This window comes from Saccopteryx leptura, chromosome 4 (genome assembly GCF_036850995.1).
Source record: "Saccopteryx leptura isolate mSacLep1 chromosome 4, mSacLep1_pri_phased_curated, whole genome shotgun sequence".
Taxonomy (NCBI): Eukaryota; Metazoa; Chordata; class Mammalia; order Chiroptera; family Emballonuridae; genus Saccopteryx; species Saccopteryx leptura.
This window is the reverse complement of record NC_089506.1, coordinates 125,920,003-125,938,327: the sequence shown is the minus strand read 5'-3', so window position 1 is coordinate 125,938,327 and position 18,325 is coordinate 125,920,003. Positions and strand designations below refer to the sequence as shown.

The 18,325-nt window shown below is 53.0% G+C and overlaps 3 protein-coding genes across 13 annotated transcripts in view; 2 read left to right on the top strand and 1 right to left on the bottom strand.

Moving 5' to 3' along the window:
• CENPX (centromere protein X) overlaps window positions 1-12,520 on the top strand; it is a 33,050-nt gene extending 20,530 nt beyond the window's left edge. The window contains exon 5 of the mRNA XM_066381605.1: window positions 12,511-12,520. The gene's annotated coding sequence lies outside the window, so the exon portion shown is untranslated. The remainder of the gene's footprint in view (window positions 1-12,510) is intronic.
• ASPSCR1 (ASPSCR1 tether for SLC2A4, UBX domain containing) overlaps window positions 1-17,036 on the bottom strand; it is a 31,595-nt gene extending 14,559 nt beyond the window's left edge. For 3 of the 11 annotated variants that reach the window (XM_066381587.1, XM_066381588.1, XM_066381598.1), the window contains exons 1-7: window positions 16,883-17,036; window positions 15,917-15,972; window positions 12,089-12,203; window positions 9,855-9,955; window positions 4,212-4,269; window positions 3,155-3,228; window positions 2,507-2,954 (exon numbers count right to left, since the gene is read on the bottom strand). In XM_066381587.1, the coding sequence (XP_066237684.1) occupies window positions 2,507-2,954; window positions 3,155-3,228; window positions 4,212-4,269; window positions 9,855-9,955; window positions 12,089-12,203; window positions 15,917-15,972; window positions 16,883-16,984 (954 nt within the window). In that variant the 5' untranslated portion in view covers window positions 16,985-17,036. Of the gene's footprint in view, window positions 1-2,506; window positions 2,955-3,154; window positions 3,229-4,211; window positions 4,270-9,854; window positions 9,956-12,088; window positions 12,204-12,988; window positions 13,057-15,916; window positions 15,973-16,239; window positions 16,505-16,583; window positions 16,728-16,882 lie in introns of those variants that run through there. The other 8 variants (XM_066381595.1, XM_066381597.1, XM_066381594.1 and 5 more) reach the window with 8 other exon arrangements.
• Window positions 10,855-11,377, top strand: LOC136404452 (small ribosomal subunit protein eS12-like). Its single transcript, XM_066383757.1, has one exon. It carries the CDS (start codon window positions 10,946-10,948, stop codon window positions 11,315-11,317), a length of 372 nt encoding a protein of 123 aa, XP_066239854.1. The 5' UTR covers window positions 10,855-10,945; the 3' UTR covers window positions 11,318-11,377.
• Window positions 17,037-18,325: the final 1,289 nt, after the last annotated feature.

Sequence of the window (18,325 nt, the reverse complement as noted above, 5' to 3'; positions counted from 1 at the left end):
TGGACTCTGGGTGGGAGGCAGTGGAGCTCGGGGCTGCCCAGGGAGGGAAATCGTACTGAGTCTTTATTTATAACGGGGTGAATCTGTGAGCTGCTGAGGAAACAGACAGAGGGTCCCCACAAGCACGACTTCTAGGTTGCATGTTCCCAAAGAAGCCCACAGACACTCTGCTGTGTGACTCATGGAAACCAATGGAGAAAGCTCCAGAGTGCTCTGGGGAGAAAGACCAGCATCACCACCCAGGGTGAGGACGGACCCAATAGCCCTGTCCCCTCTCGGGAGCTCCCACATGGCTGCAGCTGGCCAGAGCAGGTCCTGGGGGAGGCCGGTCTGACCCACAATGGACCAGAGATGGCCTTAGGGGCTGTGCCATTGGACACTGACAGTCCACTCAAGCAGCGCACTTAGAGGTCCTATTGCTCTGGGGGCTATGCTCCCCTAACCTGTTATCACCTGCTCAGCATCACCATCCACCACCCTAGTTGGTGTGCGGTAAGAGAAGTAGAGAGGGTGATGTGAGACTTGAGGATAAGTGGGTGACAAGAGAGTCAAAAGCACTCAAAGACTGATCTGGTATCACCTGATCAGGTGGTGGCGCAGTGGATAAAGCATCAGACTGAGATGCGGAAGGACCCAGGTTCGAGACCCCAAACTCGCCAGCTTCAGCGCGGGCTCATCTAGTTTGAGCAAAGCTCACCAGCTTGGACCCAAGGTCGCTGGCTCAAGCAAGGGGTTACTTGGTCTGCTGAAGGTCCGTGGTCAAGGCACATATGAGAAAGCAATCAATGAACAACTAAGGCAGGGGTCTCAAACTCGCGGCCCGTGGGTATTTGAACTTCGTGGATTAGTCTGCGGCTGCACAAAATTGTTTGGCGGGCCGCATGCGGCCCGTGGGCCGCAAGTTTGAGACCCCTGAACTAAGGTGTCTCAACGAAAAACTGATAATTGATGCTTCTCATCTCTCTCCATTCCTGTCTGACTGTCCCTATCTATCCCCCTATCTGACTCTCTCTGTCTCTGTAGAAAAAAAAAGAAAAAAAAAAAAAGACTGATCTGGTATCAAAAAGGTAATATGCTACTGGACCAGGCGGTGGCTCAGTGGATAAGAGCATCAGACTGGGACTCTGAGGACCCAGGCTCAAAACCCTGAGGTCTCCAGCTTGAGCACGGATATACCAGCTTGAGCATGGGATTATAGACATGACCCCATGGTCGCTGGCTTGAGCTCAGAGGTTGCTGACTTGAAGCCCAAGGTTGCTGGCTTGAGCCACAGTCACTGGCTTGAGCAAAGGGTCACTGGCTTGGCTGGAGCCCCCCAGCCAAGGCACATATAAGAAAGCAATCAATGGACAATTAAGGTGCTGCAACGAAGAACTGGTGTTTCTCATCTCTATCCCTTCCTGTCCATCTGTCCCTATCTGTTCCTCTCTCTCACTTAGAAAAAAAAGAAGAAGAAGAAGGCAATATGCAGCCTAAAAAACTAGCTCAGTGCACCCAGGCCAGGTAGCTCAGCTGCTTGGAGTATTATCCCGATATGCCAAGGTTACAGGTTCCATCCCCAGTCAGGGTACACACAAAAACAACCAATTATGCATAAATAAGTGGAACAACAAATTGATGTCTCTCTCTCTAAGTCAATAAATAATTTAAAAAACTAAACTGGCCTAACACTAACTGCTGGCAGCTGTGTTTATGCAGTAACTTATACCCTAAAAGCTGATGAGACAGGAGGCAACTAACAGGCCTGTGTGCTGCACAGTAGGCAGTCAGAGATTTCCATGCAAAAGTGGACAGTGAATGCCCCCTACCAGCTTGTGCTCTCCACCTCCCTCTGCTTGGGTCAGACTTGCTCTGCCTGCCCACACACCCATCAGCTAGCAGTGGAGATAGCAGACAATCTGTAGGGACATGTGGATCAGGAGTAAAGGTGGCATGGGACAGTCAGTGCCCAAGCCACCTTCATGTCAAAACCAGTAACTCTGGCAGAGACAAGGAACAACAGCTCCAAGGCACCACCTGGGACAGGAGTGTTCTGAGTCCCCACACCAATGCAGAGGGCCATCACGTAGGCAGGGGTCACAGGGGCACATAAATGTGTTAAAACCCATCAAACTACACCTAAAATGGTGCCGCTATAAAGTTGATTTAAGATAAAACAAACCCTGACTAGGTAGCTCAGTTGGATGGAGCACTGTCCCAATAAGCCAAGGTTCCAAGTTCAATCCCCAGTTGGGGCACATACAAAAGGAAACTATTGAGTGCCTAAAAGTGGGTGGAACAACAAATTGATGTTTCTCGCTCTCTCCTCTCTTTCTCTCCCCCTTCATCTCTCTCTAAAATCAGTTATTAAAAAAAAAAAAAAGACAAAACAAAACCAAAAGATCACTTCCCTAAGAAGATGAAAACCATGCCCAGTGAGCCTGCTGCGCTCAGGCTGACAGCCTAGAGATCAGGTGTGGTTGAGGAAGGACCGCCCCCCCCCCCCCATGCCCAGCTCACCACTTACCGGCTCTGGCTCTGGCTCTGGTTCTGGAAGGGGTTTCTGGCCAGGCCTCAACTTCTTCGGCTTGGAGGGGCCTCCGGGGCTGGAGAAGGACTTGGGCAATTTGGCTGCCAGTGGTATCTGACACCTCACAGACCCGCAGGGGCCCCCCAGGCGCTGGCCCCCTCCAGAGAAAGGCACAAAGGGGCCAGGTGTGGGCTCCTTTGAGATCTGGTTTGCCCAGGCATCTGCTGGCTTTGAGCCCAGGCCATCCACACAGCCAGCCTCTGAGGAGCCCGCTTCGTCCTGACGGCTCACATCGCCCCGACTGAGCCCTGCAGAATCCAAGGGAAGCAGAGGGCTACCAGCTGCCTGCTCAGCCGAAAGGGAGGAGGTTGGGATTCCTGGACTTTTGCTCCAGGAGACCCCAGGCTCCTGCTTGACAGTGGAGTCGCATCGTCTCATGGCAAACCTGAGGGGCCCAAAGGAGAGTGAAACTCCACACATGTATCTCAAAATCGCCCACCAGCCCCACAGGTGGGAGGACCCCAGCAGTGACCTCAGGTCAAGGAGCAAGACCCTAAGGCCACATGTCCTTCACTATCCCACACTTCCTGTTCTTTTCCTTTGAGACCCAAAGTCTTTTACAAAACAAGACTCAGAGGCTCCCACCTGATGATGGCGCTGCCCCCAGTGAGGCCTAGGGACTGCAGCGTTGTGCTCTGCAAGGCGGCTCTGCCAGTCACCTGTGAAAAGGAAATAGGACAGGAGTGCCCAGGACATCTGCTGACCCCTTACTAACAAAGCTCTCCCGCCTTGCCTGGGCCAAGGCCTCGTACTGATCCATGAGAAGGCAACACAGGCCCTGCCTACCAGCCAAACCCACCTACCCCACCGCACCCAGCCTGAGCACTGACACCAGAGGTTCACACAGCTGGTTCCTGAGGTCTTAGTCCCGCTTCCTGAAGCCTAACCTACACCTGAGCACCTGTTCCCAGATCTGGATCTGTCTGCTAGACCTGACCCATCCGAGGCCTGAACAGGCAGGGCTCAGGTGTAGGTTAGCTGCATCTGGCCAACTGACCAGCCTTCTGATGGCTGCACTGACCATAATGGCCCTCATTCAGGCCCAGGTGTCTGTGTCCTCTATGGGAGGATATGTTCCCTCCAGTCCCTTCCACTCACAGCCCTGGTGGGCATGTTTCACCTATACCAAGGCTTCCCGGGGCCCCTTGGGGACAGTGGCCAACCCAGGCCAGGAAAGGGCACTGGGCCAGGGTCAAAACAAAAAGCCCCTGTGAGGTAGGGGACCAAGTGCCAGGAGGGTCCCCATCACAGGCAGGCAGGCGGGGACAGGCAAGGCCTCTGCCAGGCTGGGCCTACACCATGCTGCACTCAGTTTTGAAAAAGATCAAAACAGAGCAAAGCAAATATTTATTAAAATGAAACCACTTTTGTGACTCTTGGGCTTTGAGAGAAGCTGAGAAGACAAACAGGGCGTTGAGGGAGGTTCTGGGAGCAGCCGGCAGCCGTGGTTAGTTCCAGCAGAGCCAGAGTTCTGCTTTTTTCCATGAAACACATCATGCTTTCAGAGCATCCCTCCCCACTCACTGCTTTGAAGGCGGGTAGAGGGAGAGTGAGTTTTCCAGAATGGAAAACGGGCTAGGCTGGCGTAGTGACGGGAGCAGGCAGTGGGCCCAGGCCAGGCGGGTGGGGCCACAGTGCCTACCTCATCCCTCATGTACACGCAGACTGGGCTGGCCTCCCACAGTTGCTCCAGACATGCCCTGCAGGAAAGGAAAGGACATCACAGGCCAGTCGCTGGTGTGCGGGACACCATGCTCTCAGGAAGGCACCCCAAGTACCACACAGTCACCACAGAGGCCTTTTCCATGGCCATCAGCACACAGCCTGGGAGTCTCCTACCGGCCTCCGGCCTCCAGCCATGAAATGCAGGGAGGACACAGAGAAGGGGGAATGAGCCTCAGGTCACTGTCACCTCTGCCCAGGGTCAGCAATGAGAGCCCGTGTGTGTGTGTGTGTGTGTGTGTGTGCGCACGCGCGCTTGTGTGAGAGAGAGATAAATAAGATATCTGGGCTTTTAAATGAAGCCATCCTCCATGAGGCTAGAAGTGTCAGGAGCAGCTCAGGGTTTGATCCACTAAGTGACTGAGGACAGAGGCCCAGACCCTGGAGGCCATAAATACCCCAAGTGTCGTCCCCTCCCACCAGACCCCACGGGCAACCCTAGGACAAATGGGGCTAAAGTCTTCCCTAGAAGCCTCATGTTGGGACTGCGCCTGCTACCTGCACCCAGGCTGGGAGACCTGAAGAGCTGTGACCTGGGGAGGGTGCTGCTGGTACCTCCTTGTAAACCGTGTCCAGATGCCTACATGGTCAAACAGGACAGGGCCACAGAGAGGGTTCTCGAGCGCCCCTAAAATCACTGTCACCAATAAACAAGAAAAGCAAAACCAAAGTCCATGCAGGGCTCAAGATGCTGGTGCAGCCAGGCCGTCTGAGCACCTCAGCACTGAGTCACACATAGGCTGGACATAGGGGCCATGTGGGGCAAATGGGCAGGAAAAACCACAGATGCACCACAGACTTTTCTGTTGTCTGGGAAACAGCAAACACAGCCAGTGCCCCACCTCTACAGCCCTCCACGCTGTCACCCAGGTCACCAAGAGCCAGATGGTCCTACTTCTTACCCTGGAAGCCATGTTATCCAATAAGAAGGCAGCGGGCATCTATCTATCCCCACCATACCAGCCACCGACATCCTCTCCTCTCGTAAACTGGACCCCAAGATGGGGCAGAGCAGCCCCCCAGAGCACAGCTGGATGAGCTCAAAGGATGGTGAGTGTGCAGGTGCATACCTGCACACACATACGAGCACATATACATGCAGACTCACACATATATTTGTGCAAATGCACGCACTGCACAATGCCCAACACCAACTTGCACTACTCAGGCTCACACCAACCACCAGGTTACCAGCTGCAAATGGGCCAAGTCCTGCAACCACAGGGGTAGTTTACTCCTTCATTTCCTTACATACAATCATCAACCAGTCCTTCTCCTCCAGAGGCGAGTCCCAGGGGCTGGGCCCATAGAACAGGAGGCTGGGGGTGGCCTCAGGCCACGAAGCGCTGCCCTGTCTCATGTCTTCATGGCTCAAATGCCCATGTGGATGTGGTTGGGACGCGTGGACATGGACAAAGCTGGAGACCAGAAGCACAACACCCCTGGCTGACTATAATACAGTGTGCACTGGGCTTCCTGAGAACCTGACAGGTCTCTGCGATATTCTCGCGTGGGTTCTGCTGTTTCTCATTTGCTTTTAACTTTTGCTTACATATGTTGTACAGGGCTGAGACCCACAATCCAGAGCCAATTGTGGGGCCCCAGGGAGAGGTGTGGTCTTACTCCTGCTGGGGCCCTGGCACTACTAGCCTCATGACCTCTGGAGGTCCCCATAGGAAGTGAGAGATCTGGGCTGATAGCTTCAACTAGAGCAACAGCAGGTCAGGGCACTCCCGAAAGGACCTGGGACCCCAGGTCTCAGGGAAGTACAAGACCTCAAAGTGCCAGAGTGACACCCCACTGCAATCCTTCCCCAGGGACCCAATGCCAGCAGGACCACAAATCACAAACAGGGCAAAGATTCACTTGCCTCCTGCCCTTGCTTGCCTCCTGCCCTCAGAGGCCTTTGGACATCAAACACCAGCCTGGCTTTGATGTGCGGCTCCTCTAGAGGGATCAGATTCCTAGTAGATCTGAGGGAGAGCCTGTAAACACGCGAGGGGAGGGGAGGCCGCAATCACTTCCAGACCTTCCTGGCCAATTAGCAGAACTCCAGCTCAGTACAGTGGACCCAGGGGACATTCCAGCTCATCAAGGAGCCACTCCTCACGTACCCTCACTGAAGTCCCAAATGTCTCCAAGGGGGCTGAGCTGGGCCTCTTAAGGAGCCCTGTGCCCTGGACCCAGACAGAGCCCCAGGCATCATGAGAAGCTTCTGTAGGAGCTTCTGTGGGAGCCTACCTGCCCCCACTCCCCAGATACCCACCCAGCCTGGTGGAACAATGGCTGGCGAGGACAAGCATGGTCTTGCTCTGTCTACAGCCAGCAGATGTACTCCCTGGTCAGGTGGGGGCAACAGGGAAGGCCAGGCAGGGCAGAGCTGCTGCTGATGGTTCTTCACTCACCACAAAGCATGTTGTCCCCATGAGTGTGGGCCATTGTTCACTCGGGCCATCTGGGGGCAAACCAGTATCTGGAGCCCCTTCTGATCCTGTCACTTATTTGGGTCTGACCAAGAACCAACCCAAACCCAAAGCTGTGACTTCAGGTTCAAGAGGGACTCCTGCTGCCACAGAGAGGCCCACCTCAGGTGAGGCCACATCCCAAGGGGCCAGGTGACTCACCCACCACCACACAGCAGCCCATCCATAAAGAGAAGATGAGATAACGTTAAGGGAGCAAAGAAGTCGAGGCCTGCAGAGCCAGCTTCCTCCTCCAAGGCAAACAGATTGGGGACAGTTTCAGACAGAAAGTGGCCTCTGGTCTTCCCAAGGAAAGAAGAGGAACTCTGAGTGGACACCCTGTCACCTATACCTCTGGCCTCTTACAAGGCCCTAGATGGGCACACAAACCCACCTCAGTGTGATCCCAGGAGGAGAATGAGCATGGGCTACCCTTCCCAGGGACACTCGAATCCCTGATTTTACTCAGTGGATGAATAGTGGTGAGATTAAGCATGGGCTTGGCTGTGGATTTGGGCTGAGAGCAGGGGGCCTAGGGCTTCAGAGACAATGCAGCCTGCGGTTGCTTGTCCAGAGTCCCTTGCCTGGTGGCCCTCCCTGCAGTAAACACCCGAGAAGGAGAGGACTGGCCAGTCCAGGTCCAGGCCAATGCCATCTGAAGTGGCTGCCAGCTCTACATGGGCACTGAGCTCATGTATGGCAACCTACAAGGTGGGGCCTCCTCTAGATAAGATGAATGCAGATTTCAAAAACTACCACAAAAAATGCAGAATATCTCATCTTTCCTGTTTATGTATATGTTCACAGAGTAATATTTTGGATATATTGAGTCGATCAAATTCCTAAAATAAATTGCCCATGTTTTTACTCTCCTTAGATGTAGCTATTAGAAAATTCTTTTTTTGTTTTGTTTGTATTTTTCTTAAGTGAGAAGCGAGGAGGCAGAGAGACAGACTCCTGCATGCCCCCAACCTGGATCCACCCGGCATGCCCACCAGGGGGTGAGGCTCTGCCCATCTGGGGTGTTGCTCTGTTGCAACCGCAGCCATTCTAGCCCCTGAGGCAGAGGCCAATGGAGCCATCCTCAGGGCCAGGGCCAACTTGCTCCAATGGAGCCTTGGCTGAGGGAGGGGAAGAGAAAGAGAGAGATAGAGAGAGAGAGAGAGAGAGAGAGAGAGAAAGGAGAGGGGGAAAGGTAGAGAAGTAGATGGGCACTTCTCCTGTGTGCCCTGGCCAGGAATCTAACCCGGGACTTCCACACGCCAGGCCGACGCTCTACTGCTGAGCTGCCTGCCAGGGCCTAGAAAATTCTTAACTACCTCTAAAGCCTGCACATGTGGCTCACGTGGTATGTCAAGTGGCCAATCAGTTGCCCAAATGCAGGGGTCAGGGCTAGACCACCATTCACCCACCCTGAGCCCTATGCAAAGGATTCACCCTGAGCAACAGTGGACCCGGGTGTCCTGCTTGCCTGCAATGACTCACACCAAGATCTGCACACCACTTGCTCTGGGATGCTCACTTCTTCCCCAAATACCAAGAAAGAAAAGCTAGCCCCCTGTGCCCCCCCACCAGTGGGGTCCCTGCAGCGGCAGGCAGCTGACCAGCTCTTGCCTGGCCCCAACAAAGTACCACCAGCCAATCGGGCACCTGGCCATCACTATGGGGCTGATGTCACCTGCTCATCCTCATGGGAACATGCCTCACAGTTAGTGAACTCTACCAAATAGCAAATTCCAAAGAAAGGCTGGGCTTGGAATTTCTGTAACTGAAACTTTGGGATTGCCCCTCACTGCTGGGCCAGCAATTCTGCCTCCAGGATTTATTCCCCAGGGAGGAACTGGGGTACACACAGACCCTGTCTGTGGAGTGAAAGACAGAACTGGTGACTGGGTACACAGCTAAGCAGCCCCCACACAATCCGCCTGCATGGCTACAGAAACCATACTGAGGGACTTTCTAGGGAGGTATATGACCTATTTATAAGAAAAAAAGAGCCTGACCAGGCGGTGGCACAGTGGAAAGAGCGTCGGACTGGGATGCAGAGGACCCAGGTTCGAGACCCCGAGGTCGCCAGCTTGAGCATGGGCTCATCTGGTTTGAGCAAAAGCCCACCAGCTTGAACCCAAGGTCGCTGGCTCCGACAAGGGGTTACTCGGTCTGCTGAAGGCCCACGGTCAAGGCACATATGAGAAAGCAATCAATGAACAACTAAGGTGTTGCAACGCGCAATGAAAAACTAATGATTGATGCTTCTCATCTCTCTCTGTTCCTGTCTATCTGTCCCTGTCTAACCCTCTCTCTGACTCACTCTCTGTCCCTGTAAAAAAAAAAGAAAAAAAGAAAGGAAGCAGGGGACTTTGGGCACAACACTCCTGTGTTAATGACAAACATTCACATGGTTGTCCAACCTATGGGGTGTGGAGCCTTGTACTTTATAAACACTCCCTAGTCACTTCCTCTTGCAGTCACTCACTTTCCTCCAAGAGCTATCCCCACTCTCCTGCCATTTCTTTCTTTTTTTTCAGAAATTAAAAAAAAAAAGAGACAGGAAGGGAGATAGAGAGGGAGAGGAGCAAGATGAAAAGCATCAACTCATAGTTATGTCACTTTGGCTGTTCACTGTTTTCCTTTCATACATGCCTTGACTGGGGATCTTAAGCCAAGCCAGCAACCTTGGGCTCAAGCCAGCAACCTTGGGCTCAAGCCAGCAACCTCTGGGATCATGTCGATGATCCTGCAGGGCCCGCAACACCACACTCAAGCTGGTGAGCCTGCACTCAAGCCTGTTACCTCAGGGTATTGAATCTGGGTCCTCAGCATCCCAGGTCAAGGCTCTTTTTACTGTGACACCACTGGTCACGCCTAGCATCCACTTCCCTCACAGCTCAAGAGCCTTTCAGGTCCCCCACAAGGTGCAAGGAGAAATGCCAAACAGTCACACCAGGAAAGCCAGTCAGAAAGATGCACTGCTGGCAACCAGCACCTGCCAGGCATGGACAACAAACAGGCAGCCCCTACTCTCAGACCAATCCTGCACCAGAACCACAGCGTCACCATGCAGTGGCAGGCACAGCTGGAAGCCACTCCCCAACACTCACCTTGTCTGTGCAAAATGGCTGAGAAGCTCCCAGAGCGTCTGGCCTGAACAGAAAATGTCCTGCAACCTGGAACCATCATCCAGCTGCAGAGCGATGCGAACCTGAGGAGCAAGACAGAGAGGCTGAGGTGCGGGGAGCAGTGCTCCACCCTGGGCCCAGGTATGACCTGGCAGGGGCAGGAGTGCTCCCAGGGTCTTGGAGGTGCATGGGGGACAGACCGCTGCAAGACAGGGCTGTCCCTTCTGCACACATTTGAATGTTGTGTTTCAAGAAGCTAGGTTTGGGACACTTTGTTATACAGCCATAAAAAACTAATACGTTGTGTTTTATAAACATTTTTTTTTAAATACTAAGTTTATTTTTATTTATAGAGAGAGGGATAGATAGGGACAGACAGACGGGAACGAAGAGAGATGAGAAGCATCAATCATCAGTTTTTTGTTGCGACACCTTAGCTGTTCATTGATTGCTATCTCATATGTGCCTTGACCGTGGTCCTTCAGCAGACCAAGTAACCCTTGCTCAAGCCAGCAACCTTGGGTCCAAGTTGGTGAGCTTTTGCTCAAACCAGATGAGCCCACGCTCAAGCTGGCGACCTCGGGGTCTCGAACCTGGGTCCTCCGCATCCCAGTCTGACGCTCTATCCACTGCGCCACCGCCTGGTCAGGCTATAAACATTTTTTCATTAATAAGCCCATTGCTGCTGTAAGTCCATTTGTAATAATTATGCCCCTAATACTATACACGTAGACTTGGGACACAAGTCTATAACCCAAAAGGGGAAAAATTCCTTTCTGGTCCCTCTGCCAAGTGACGACACACTAGCATGCTGACCCCAGAGGCAAGTGTCCGACCAGAGCACTCTGCTGGCCCACTCGCGATGGCTCGGCCCATCTTTCACTAAGTCGTGGTGAGGCCTGTTACTTGGGTCAAGGGCCTCTCCTACAAGTACACATTTACATTAAAACCTAAAACAGCTCTTTCCCTGCTGCCACGGAGCTGTGCGGAGGCGGACGCTTGGGTGCTTTCAAGATTCGGCTCCACCCATAACCCACCACCATGGTGAGGAAGGCATTGCTGCTGGAGGTGTAATGGACGTTTATACTGCTTTACAAGCGGTGCTGAAGACCGCCCTCATCCACGATGGCCTAACCCGCAGAATTCGTGAAGCTGCCAAAGCCTTAGACAAGCGCCAAGCCCACCTTTGTGATGAGCCTATGGGATCATCCAACTGTGATGAGCCTATGCATGTCGAGTTGGTAGAGGCCCTTTGTGCTGAGCACCAGCTCAACCTAATTAAGATTGACAACAAGAAACTAGGGGAATGGGTAGGCCTCTGTAAAATCGACAGAAAGGGAAAACCCCGTAAAGTGGCTGGTTGCAGTTGTGTGGTGGATAAGGACTATGGCAAAGAATCTCAGGCAAAGGATGTCATCGAGGAGTATTTCAAATGCAAGAAATGAACAAATAAACTTGGGTTTTGTTTCTCAAAAAAAACAAAAAAACAAAAACCCTAAAACAAAGGGGAGCTGCCCTGTGTGAACTATGTCTCCCAATTCCACCCTCCTCTCAAGGTCAGGGTTCCTTCTACACAAAAATTTGAGAACCGTGGTTGTAATGGAAAAAGGCGTGTTAGGGTCAGTCCCTCAACTCTAGAGAGCTGACCAGCGCCCCAGGGCCCAAGCCTCCTTGTCCCTCAGTTAAACGCGTATCACCTCCCTCGCGGTTGGCTCAACAGGAATCACTTGAGTAAGGACTGGCAGAGCAGAGAGGGTGGCTCTCTGCGCTGGTCTCCCTTGGTCTCTGGAGCCTCGTTCTGTGATCTGCTGGAAGGCTGGGGCTGAGGATGGAAGACAGGCTATGTCCCAGCAAGGTTGGTCAGAGCAGCCTGGGGTTCCTCCCAAACAGAGTCTATACTCAAGGCCTTACCAAGCTCTGCAGGCTCCCACACTCGTGACAACTTTATGGCCAGAACCATCAGGCTGGGCAAATGCTGCTCACACACTGAGATGGATGCAGCACAATTAACCCCCAACAATAACCTCAGCCTCAAGAATGAAGTCTCATTCCAATCACCAAAGTAGAAAGTAGCTCTCCCGACCCAGAGAAGGCAATTAGGGTGTGGGATACACCGTCCAGCCCCCAGCAGCCCAGCCGGTGCAGCACCCTACAGTCTGTAGCCTACATGAAAGGGGCAAGAGCAGCGGTACCACCTCCTTGCCTTGGATACCTACCATGTTCCCAGTCCCCTTGCGGCTACGGGATGCAGGCACCATCTCCAGCTTGGCATTATTGGGCAGGTTGGCGAACCTCCACTGCAGAGAGAGGTCAAGCACGTTCCTCTGAAACCTGCAACACAGACCACAGCCTATAGCTGCCTCTTGGGTCCTAACGCAGCCTTTCTAGTGCTGTCTGCAGCATCCCCGGCCAATGCCCCTCCGGCTACAAAAATGGGGATACGGCCTAAAGACAGAAGTGAGTCCCTGACTATAGCAGATCTTGCAAGGGAAAGAACTAGTGAGCAGACACAGGTCTGTACACAGGAGGAGAGAAAACTAACCGACCAGAGCTGCACCCCAGAAGCAGTCTAGCCATCACATTCACTCTTCCAAAGGGACGAGCTCCCATCACTCCTGCTTCCAGCTACCAAGAGGCACACAACCCAGCCACAACCCCCATGACAGGAGGCATAGGTCCCAGAGAACCATAGAACGACTGTCCTGAAACCCTCAGTGTAACAGGCTGCCACGCAGCTGGGATCTGGGAATGTGGGCTGAAACTGCCATACCCAGTTTACAAAGCTAGGTCCTCGACCCAGAGCAGACCCTCAGTCTCTCTGCCCATGTCCTGCACATATTAGCCGCTTCACAGGGATCTGGCAGCTTTGAGTCTCCCAACCAATCAGAAAAAGGCCAGCATGGGCCTTCAGACAATAGGGTGGCCTACAGCATTCCTCTGATCCCTGTGCCCAGAGATCCTGGGTCCAAACCAGTAGTTTCTCAAAAAAAAAACAAAAAAAACTGGGAAGATGAGGTCAGATGAGTCAGGACAGGTAACATGTGAGGGCAGGAAAGAAGGGCAAGAATCCCTGGGCCTTCCTGAGACCTATGGGTTGTTTTTTTAAATTTACTTACTTTCGGCGACAGGTCTTTATGGGCAGCCTGCACTCCCAGAAGGCCAGGCCAGGGTCATGCTCAGCCTGCTTCACAACAAGAAACTCAGGTGAGAAAAACCAACAGGTAGCCTAGTCACCCAAAGGCAAAACTGGGACCTGATGTCCAGCTTGGATCACATGCTGGTTGTGGACCAACAAAGGAGTCAGACTGCTGCTCCTGAGATGAAGAGAGATAGGAGAGAGGTCAGGACTCAGAGATCCAAACAATGCCTCACCTATGGGCAGGGAGGGTTGGGCCAGGTGACCCTGGAGTCTTCCTGACCATGGTCCCTCTCCACCTAAACCCCTTTTCTCCCAGAACCCCCAAGAGAACCACCACCATTTACCTTACAGAGAACTAGGTCTGAGAAATGCTGTGTGCAGGTGTCTGTAAGACCACCACCACAGTGTAGCCTTGCCTATGAAGGACACAGAAAGTGAATCACAAGAGGAGTGAAAAAGGGAATTATGCTGCTCAAAAGTCAGATTTGAGCTCTATTTTTGATGGAAGTTTAGGAAAAACTATGGTGCTACCAAGAGACCATTGGAGATTTGAATACAGAGTCGTCACCTGGTGTCATGCAGGCCAGCACACTGCTGTAAACATGGTTTTCTGAACATGAACTGTTTATAAGGCACAGGCAGTCAGAAGAGTGAGAAAGAGGCAGTTTTGATATGTGGCCAGGAACTCACACAACAATGTCAATGCCAAGTGCAAAGCAGGATGGCAGATCTATGGCAGGAGGGCTGGGCACCTGAAGAAGAGGGGAAGGTGGCGCAGGCATGCAAACACACATGAGGCTGCCTTCCCTGGCAGTGGCAGCACTTTCTAAACAAATTACAGTTGACCCTTGAACAACAAAGGGGCTAGAAGTGCCTGGTCAAAAATCTCACATATAAATTTTGACTCCCCAAACACTTCACTACAGTTTCCTGTCTTTATCTGATAGGGATTGGTTCCAGGACCCCCACAGATGCTCAAGTCCCTTTTATGAAGTGGCACAGATCAATGCAGCAGGCTCTCCACATCTGCGGACTCTCAACCATGAAAAAAAAACAGCACAGGCATTTACTGAAAAACATCCATGTGTAAGTGGACCCATGCTCTTCAAGAGTTAGCTGTACACAGTCAGCAGAGAGACGGGAGAAAGATGGATAAGGCTGCAAGAGACCCAATATTCTGATGGCTACAACCAAAAACCAGCCAAGGATTCAGATAGGTGGAGGGAGGACAAGGTATACCCTGTAACAGGAAGCCAGAGGATGACCTAGCATGGAACATGGGCCCTGAGATTCCTAGGGGTCAGACAGGAGGCAAGGAGCTGGGGTGACATAAGGGCATCTCTACTTAAAATTGCCTCTACAAAAAGCTCCGTGCAAGACATAGCACAGGCAAGGCCCAAGAAAGCAGGTTCCCACACTACAAGTTTTTCTGTACCCAACGTGAGGATAGTCATACTGTGAAGACATGCCACTAGGGTGAAAAGCTCCTCCTGTGGGACAGAAGACCCCACCCACCAATGCGAAGTTCCAATTCTTTCTTTATTTTAAACCCTTGAGAATCTGTGTCTGCCCTCTCTATAGGGAAAATGCCTATAGGAAGAGACCCATGCAAGTAGCTCCAGGGGCTGTGAGGCTGCCAGGTTCCAGCCAGAGTGCAGGTTTCTCACCATTTCTCCATGACCACTTCCTCTTGCCCTAAGAACTCCACCAGGAACTTACACAACCAAATGTATGAAAACCCTGTGCAATGAGCTGAATGGTGGCCCTTAAATATATATATACTTATATCCTAACCCCCAGAACTCATGACTGTGACCTTATTCAGAAACAGTGACTTTTAAGATTTAATTGATGACATCATCCTGAATCAAGACCAGTCCTTGTAAGAGAGAGGAGAGAACAGAGAACACACATGGAGAAGGCTATATGAGGAGGAGGTAGAGTTTGGGATGAGTGGCTACAAGCCAAGGGATGCTGGGCCCACTAGACACTAGAACAAGCAGGAAGTGTCCTCCACTAAACCTCTAAAGTAGTGGTAGTCAACCTGGTCCCTACCGCCCACTAGTGGGCGTTCCAGCTTTCATGGTGAACAGTAGCGGAGCAACCAAAGTATAAATAAAAAGATAGCTTTAACTATAGTAAGTTGTTTTATAAAGATTTATTCTGTCGCCTGACCAGGCGATGGCGCAGTGGATAGAGCGTCAGACTGGGATGCAGAGGACCCAGGTTCGAGACCCCGAGGTCGCCAGCTTGAGCATGGGCTCATCTGGTTTGAGGAAAAAAAGCCCACCAACTTGAACCCAAGGTCACTGGCTCCAGCAAGGGGTTACTCGGTCTGCTGAAGGCCCACGGTCAAGGCACATATGAGAAAGCAATCAATGAACAACTAGGGTGTTGCAACGCGCAATGAAAAACTAATGATTGATGCTTCTCATCTCTCTCCATTCCTGTCTGTCTGTCCCTGTCTATCCCTCTCTCTGACTTACTCTCTGTCTCTGTAAAAAAATAAAATTAAACAATTCAAAAAAAAAGATTTATTCTGCCAAACTTAGCGAAAATCTGACATAAAGTACTTGGTAAGTAATTATTATTATATGCTTTAACTTGCTGTAACTCTGCTTTATAAATTTTATAAAGTAAAGTTACTTCCCTACTTTATAAATCACCATTACTGTGGAACCAGTGGGCGGTTAGAAAATTTTACTGCTAACAGAGATACAAAAGTGGGCAGTAGGTATAAAAAGGTTGACTATCCCTGCTCTAGAGAATTCAGCAATTCAACAGCTTGACTGGGGCTTGTGGCATTTAACTGTGAGAAGACAAACTTCTATAGGTTTAAGCCCCTAGGCAGGGCCCTGGGGGAGGTGCACGGATGGACTTAGAAGCCTGGCCAGAGCAAACTCACTTCAGATCATATTCGCTGGGGTTGAAGTCCTGCCGCTGGCACGTGTCCTCCAGAACCTAGAGATGAAATGAGAGGATGTGTGAGCCACTATGGCTGGGCTGGTTGCTGGGCTGCCAGGCACAGTGGCACTGAGGCAGCTAACAAGAGTCCATCTCTCAGAGGGCTGGTTGGCTCTGTAGAACAAAGGCTAGTAAGGCCACATGATGGACCTCAACAACTCCACATGCCTCATCCACAAATCCTGTTCACTGTCCCCACCCCCACTGAGCCTGACTTGTCACCCCAGTTCTGCTGGATAGCCTCCAGGCCAATCCCCAACATACCATCACCACATACATCTTCTTACACACACTCCAGACCCCACTCCCATTCACAGAGAAAAGTCCAAACTTGGGCTCCGCGCCTGCAGGGTTTCACCCTCTTCCCTGAGAGCCAACTCCACACTGCGAGCTCAAGCGGGTCCCGGGAGCCGCGTTTCTGTGTCCTTCACGTAGACTCTATTGTGAGCACTGTCCCCGAAACAGCAAAGCCCAATCAACTTTTTTAATATAATGGATTCGGGCTCAACCACCTGCCCCAGTGAAAGTGCAGAGTGACTCAGCAAGTTAATTTGCAAGCGCAAAGACCGGCACACCCAACCACTGCGGACATCGGCCAGAGGACGCACCGGGATGGGGACTCCGGCCGGGGACCCTGGAAGCAGGTTCGAGCCGGCCACGGACTCGGTGGGGGTGGCGTAAGTGCCAAGCCGACTCCCAGCCCGCCCTCCGCCACGCAGGGACCCCGGAGGCAAGACACAATCCCGGAAGTGGGAAGACCCGCCTCGCCAGAAGGCCGCTCATTGGCCGCCTCGGGCTCCGCCGAGGCCCCGCCCCGAGCCCCCCCCCCCCGAGCCAACCGCAGGAGCCGACCGGCGCAGCGCCCCGGCCCGCAGCCGCAGCCCCCGCCAGCCTCCCGCAGCCGCACCTGCAGAAGCACGGTGCTCGGCGTCACCTTCACCGTGTGGCGCCGCCCGTTCGGGGCCAGCACCGATACCGCAGAGCCACCGCCGCCTCCTGGGGCCGCCATGTTCCGCTCACGTGACCCGCCAGAGGTGGCTCACCTTCAAACAACTTTATGCGCAACAGCCGGAACGCACAACCACGCGGTCGCGGGGCGGGTCCGGGAGCAGGTCTGGCGTGCACTTCCGGGCACGCCCGGGCCCCGCCCCCGTCCCATTGATTCCAGGCTCCGCCCCCTGTCCTAGCTGCGACCCCGGCGCTGCAGCAGGGGCCTGAGCCCTTGCTCAATTGTCCGCGCACGACCTCAGGTCCCGGCCCGCTGCCCTTGCACCACCTCGGGGGACCGACGGCCGGGAGAGGAAGAAGGCTGTGCAGGACGCGAGCGCACCGATGCGTGGACTCCCTGTCTCTTTCAGGCCACTGCTACCGGCCTGTCCTGAGTTGCACTGTCCGTCTCCCTATCCTCTTTTTTCTCGTGCTCCCAGTCCCCTGTAGTCACCTTGGTACCTGGGGTGGTGTGAAGGTGAGGGGATGGCCCCAGACGGGGGAAGCGCAGATTCAGCGAAAGTCTGAGATGAGCGTTCTACACTGTTAGTGCCGGGCTCACTCTACCAGCATCTAAACCCTTTGGCGGAACTTGCTTGTAAGAGGGCGGGAGGAGGCGTGTATGGGATCCTACCAGCCCTCCTGTGTGAGTGCTGATTTGCCTTTGTGTAGGTGACACATCTACCTCATGGGCACCCACATACTGACAAGCACAGACCCACTCGTGCATGATAGAGATTTCATGTGGGGGGCACTGTGGAGGTCATCTGGTCAAGCTCCCTCACTGACAATAACCAGATCTGCACCAGCTCAGAAACAACACCCACTGACCTGCCTACCCCTTCTTGCATTGCCTGTTCCTGTCTACTCCTACCTGCTCACATATGTCTAGCTGGACACAAAGGGCCTTGAAGCAGACACCCTTGGGGCATTTCTGACTAGTGACTGGTCAAGCTTTCCAACCCCATCCTTCAAACCCATCAGGACCCCATAAATCATTCTGTGGCAGTCAGGCTCCCCTGCACACCAAGTTGCCCCCAGCCCAGCCTCTTGAGCACACCGGCCAGTGGGTGTTTCCCCAGAGCCTCATCTGCACTGAGACAGGCCTTTCATGCCTGCTCACTTGTTTACTGGCTGTCTCCACCCCAACATGCCCATCTGCCTGGCCCTCCACCGTACTGACACTCAGAGCAGAGCCTGGCTTACCAAACATATGTCACAAGAACGACCCTTGGGCCCTGTCTGGTCAGCCCAGCGTATGGAAGTTCCAGGTTTGATTCCCGGTCAGGGCACACAGGAGAAGCACACATCTGCTTCTCCAACCTTCTCCCTCTCCTTCCTCTCTATCTCTCTCTTCCCCTCC

Coding starts and splice junctions, on each gene's coding strand:
- LOC136404452 (XM_066383757.1), top strand. CDS start 10,946: ATGGACGTTTATACTGCTTTACAAGCGGTGCTGAAGACCGCCCTCATC.